Source organism: Terrapene carolina, unplaced genomic scaffold, assembly GCF_002925995.2.
Source record: "Terrapene carolina triunguis isolate 2854851 unplaced genomic scaffold, T_m_triunguis-2.0 Scaffold33911, whole genome shotgun sequence".
Taxonomy (NCBI): Eukaryota; Metazoa; Chordata; order Testudines; family Emydidae; genus Terrapene; species Terrapene triunguis.
This window is the reverse complement of record NW_020698262.1, coordinates 12,816,851-12,821,093: the sequence shown is the minus strand read 5'-3', so window position 1 is coordinate 12,821,093 and position 4,243 is coordinate 12,816,851. Positions and strand designations below refer to the sequence as shown.

The following is a 4,243-nucleotide window of genomic DNA, read 5'->3' as shown; positions in this document are numbered from 1 at the left end:
TAGATCCAAACAGCAATAGGTTTATTTTACACAGAACAAGTTTAAAGACTATATATACCCAGCTTCATAGATACACTTCTGTACAATAGAGAATGTTCTCAAATACAAAGAGAATGGCTGGAGCTTCAGCACACCTGCATCATCATGGAGGTCACCATATTATCAAAAGCCCTAGAGAAGGAAGAGTACGAAATATTAAAGGAAGAGAAGACAGTCCACCACACTGAGATCTCTCTTATACAAAGAAGCTGTTCAGTTAGTAGGTAAGACATAACTTCTATTTAAGCATTTTTAATGGTAACTTCCCACAGGCTTGACAATAAATATTTCATTCCTTACCACTGGTGCAATGCATTTCACAAACAATTACTTTCCTTCTAATAAAGCTGAAGTAACCATGGTTCTTGCCCTGTCAGTAGATTAGTCATTTTAGTGGTAGGAATATAGAATCTGCTTTTGCATATGCAATGATAGTGGGAGGGGAACAACACTCATTGGTCCCATAAAAAGATTTTGAATATGAAAAGATGGGCACTGTCCTGTCAACTGTTTTGAGAATTATGCATTCTGGAAATAGTCTCCTCATCCATACTCCTCTACAGAGGCTGAATTTTCAAAAGCTACAGCCTGCCTATTTAGAGGTGTCCAGTGGACAAGGCTGTTGACAAAGTATTATCCACCACATTTCAATAAAAAGAATATTTAAGTGAGATCCATTGGTAACTTTTTTTAAGTAACCTCAGGTTCCTGAGTCAGCATCTCTAATATCAATTCATAGAGCTACTAATGAGTGTGAAGTCTGTGGGAGACCGTTAAATGTAGCCTCTAATGAGGATGGTGCAATGGTAAATTTTCTATTATGCAGAAGTAGTCCAAAGAGAGTACAGCTGCATGTTTTTGGAAAGGAGTTTGCACCTCCCAGCTTTAAACTGATCACTCACAGAAGTTACATTCTTAAGAGCTAAATCCTAATAGCTCTGCATGTCCCAGAAAGGCAACAAAATCAAAAGGATCAGTGGAAGCAGCTCACTCACCTGGAATGAATGCAGTCCCCAGGGTTATAAAAGGGGTTGCACATTACATCTGTGTATGAATTATGCAGCTTTCGGAACATCTGAAAAAAGATCATGGTTTGTTTTTAATTAAAACCTAGAAAATTACTGTTGGGGGGAGGGGTTGTTTATTTCTTGGCTTCTCAGCATTTTATGAATAAGTGGAAGGAACAAAAATACTGATCTGGCAAGTTACATTCTGATTTCCTGCACTTACGCTGCGGATCTCATTGTCTCGAAGTGCTGTGTTTGAAGAATCTACCACCATAACAAACTTCACCTTGGAATTTGTCACGTAGCCATATCTGTGCAGTTGATTAAGGAACACATTTTTGACACACAAGTGCCTGGAAAAGCAACTAAAATAAGACTCGAGTACAGTCAAAAGAAAAATTTACAAGTGGATGTCACCCTCAAATTGGTCACAATATAATCCATGTCTAGATGAGCTAAGCAAGGGATGGGTCCTAGAAATTGGACTTATTTTCTACCTTAGTGTTACCATTTCTGAAAGGATGATAACTTAGCCTCACAAGCATAGAGAGGGCTGTTTGTATAAAGATTTATAACTAGAAAGAGTTATGACAGGTTGTATTTTTAGACAGCTGCTACCTTGCCTGCCTCCCAAGGCATGTATTACTGTTCAGTAATGGCATAAATGGCCTTCAATCATCAGTCATTTTGATGATAATTTCTTTGGCTCTCAAGAACCCTCCCTTCATCAAAGAATTCTGATTATTCTTTGCAGCCATGCCCATTCGGGTAGCTAATATCACTGACTCAGTAATCACTCAACAGCAATGTTACAATATGGAATCTTCAAAGTTAGCAGCAGGATTACGAAGCCATGGATATCCGCTGTCACGTACATTAGTCAGAAAGTGAGGACGTTTCAATCCATGTGATTAAAAGGGAAGTAGAAGGCCAGCCACAGAAATGTTAAAAGATCAACTAGTCTCATAATTATCAGGTATAGCTGCAGTCCTGAAATACCAACTTTGTATCTGTGAAAGCTTCTGCAGTCTTACCACCTTCAGCAGCATTACCAGAGGGGGTCCAATTCCGCTGCCTCAGTCACAGACAAGTTGTCATAATTTTAGCTAAGTGAAGAACTAGATACTATATTTATAAATTGTGAAATCTGATCAAACCATAGCTAGCTTCGGATGCACCAAACTTCCTTATTGCAGACAGGAAGGGTAGGTCACTACTGCTTAAGTCGATCTAACGTGTGCTGTTCAGGTGTGTGAAAAAAGACACCCTCCCTGAGTGACGCAAGTTAGATTGACCTACGCACTATCTACACTGGTGCTATGCTCTCCCGCCAACATAGCTTCCGCCTCTTGAGGAGGTGGAATAATTGTGCCGACAGGAGAGAGCTCTCCCGTTGGCATACAGCGTCTTCAGCAGACATGCTACAGCAGCTGCATCGATGTAGCGCTTCTAGTGTAGACCTGCCCTAAGAGACAGGGCCAAGAATAAACAGAACTGATACTATTCAGACAAAAACATAGCTAAACAACCCTTAGGACTAGGGCTTCTATATGACACTGCAGCAGCAAATCCTGTGTTTTGAAATAACTGCTCTGTGTGAATAGACCAATGCATGTTGCCACAGTGCCTTCAAAAAGCCACAGTGGTTGCCTGTGCAGAGCAGCTTGCAGGACTGGGGCCAAGCTAAGAATATATAAACCCATAATTGCATTGCTTAGCTGTATGGATGCTGAATGTCAGATGCCAATACCCACTTAATGATCACAGATACTGTGGTATACAAATTAATATTTGAAGTGAAGGGTTTCTAAAAAATAAATTTAAAAATACAGGACCAGATGCTCAGCTGCTGTATATCAGCATAGTTTCACTGACTTCAGTGGAATTACTGATTCACACCAGCCAAGGTTCTGACCCCTTTTAATCTTCACCTTTTGCAACACTCATTGGCTATTTACATTCCTTGTAACAACCTAGTTTTACAACGGCCAGCAAAAGGGATGGCTGTCCATTTAAAGGTTTCATTTCTAGGTTTTTTCTTGCTGCAGTGTTTGTGTTTCAAACACTTTAAAAAGCAACCGTTTTCATTGTTGTTTTTTTTCTTTAATGGAGGAAACATTTCTACTGGTCTTAAGTTTCCAAAACACTGGTTTTCACAAAATGTTAACTGACAGTGTCCCTTTAAGCACTCTCTCTCAGGTTGTTTTGGTCAAATGAAAGTACCAAAATCTATGAGATATATGCATACTAATCCTCAGCACACTTGCCCATTAAAAATCAAACTGCACAGTGGTTATTTCACAACACAGGATTTACAGCTGCAATGTCAAATGAAAACAACGGTAAATTCTAGAACTGGAAGACAGATACTTTTAAAACCTAACCCTGCATTCCTTGCTTAGAGAAATCAGTGGAGTTCTGACTGAATAAGGACAGATTGTAGGAACAGGCCCTATAGAGCACACCTGTCAGGCATTAAAGATACACTTTGTAGTCTTCAGTTGGGTACAGAAGTCCCAGATAGAGCTCTCTCTGATCCACAAGGGCCTTCCCCATGGCAGAGATCTTTTCATCCACAACATCCAGGGAAGTGTGCACTGTATAATGGAACTTCAGTTCATTTTCTGTTGGGATGCTTCGGATGTACAGGGGATAGTTCTAGAAAGGATGACGACAAATTGTGCTAACTGGGGCTACCTATTCTGTGCCCAAATAGATTAGCACTTGTAAGTGTAGTGCTCTGAGGATGCAAACTGCTATTATTTAAAAACTAGCGATTTTTAACCACAAATTCTATTTAAAGATATCACAGAACGCCACTGGTATACACTTGTATAGCACAACATGTATTTATACTGCAGATCTAGCTTTATCCTCTACTATTAACAGTCTTTAGAAGAGGACTATTGCCAGGTTTACATTTTCTCATAACACAAAGGTAACGAGTGATCCATCCATCCCCCTAGGTGAGACTGTCCCAGCTCATTTGGTGATCTCATCGGAATCATCCTTCCTGGAAGAAAGTCCATAAAGGGCTCCCACAGAGTGACAAAAACCTGTGGCTTCCCAACCCCTGCTCCACCAACCCCTATGCCAGCCTCTAAACAAGCTCCCTGCCTCCCCTCAACCCAGTACCACTGCTTCCCTACCACTCCTGACCTTCTCAAATCAGTCCTCCTGCCCCCACCCCAACCCCC

At 40.6% G+C, this 4,243-nt stretch overlaps 1 protein-coding gene across 1 annotated transcript; it reads right to left on the bottom strand.

Moving 5' to 3' along the window:
- Window positions 1–3,762, bottom strand: LOC113409624 (trafficking protein particle complex subunit 2-like protein). The gene is made up of 4 exons (XM_026663757.2): window positions 3,532–3,762; window positions 1,270–1,357; window positions 1,035–1,114; window positions 1–171 (listed from the first exon to the last, which is right to left on the bottom strand). Exons 1-4 carry the CDS (start codon window positions 3,600–3,602, stop codon window positions 126–128), a joined length of 285 nt encoding a protein of 94 aa, XP_026519542.1. The 5' UTR covers window positions 3,603–3,762; the 3' UTR covers window positions 1–125.
- Window positions 3,763–4,243: the final 481 nt, after the last annotated feature.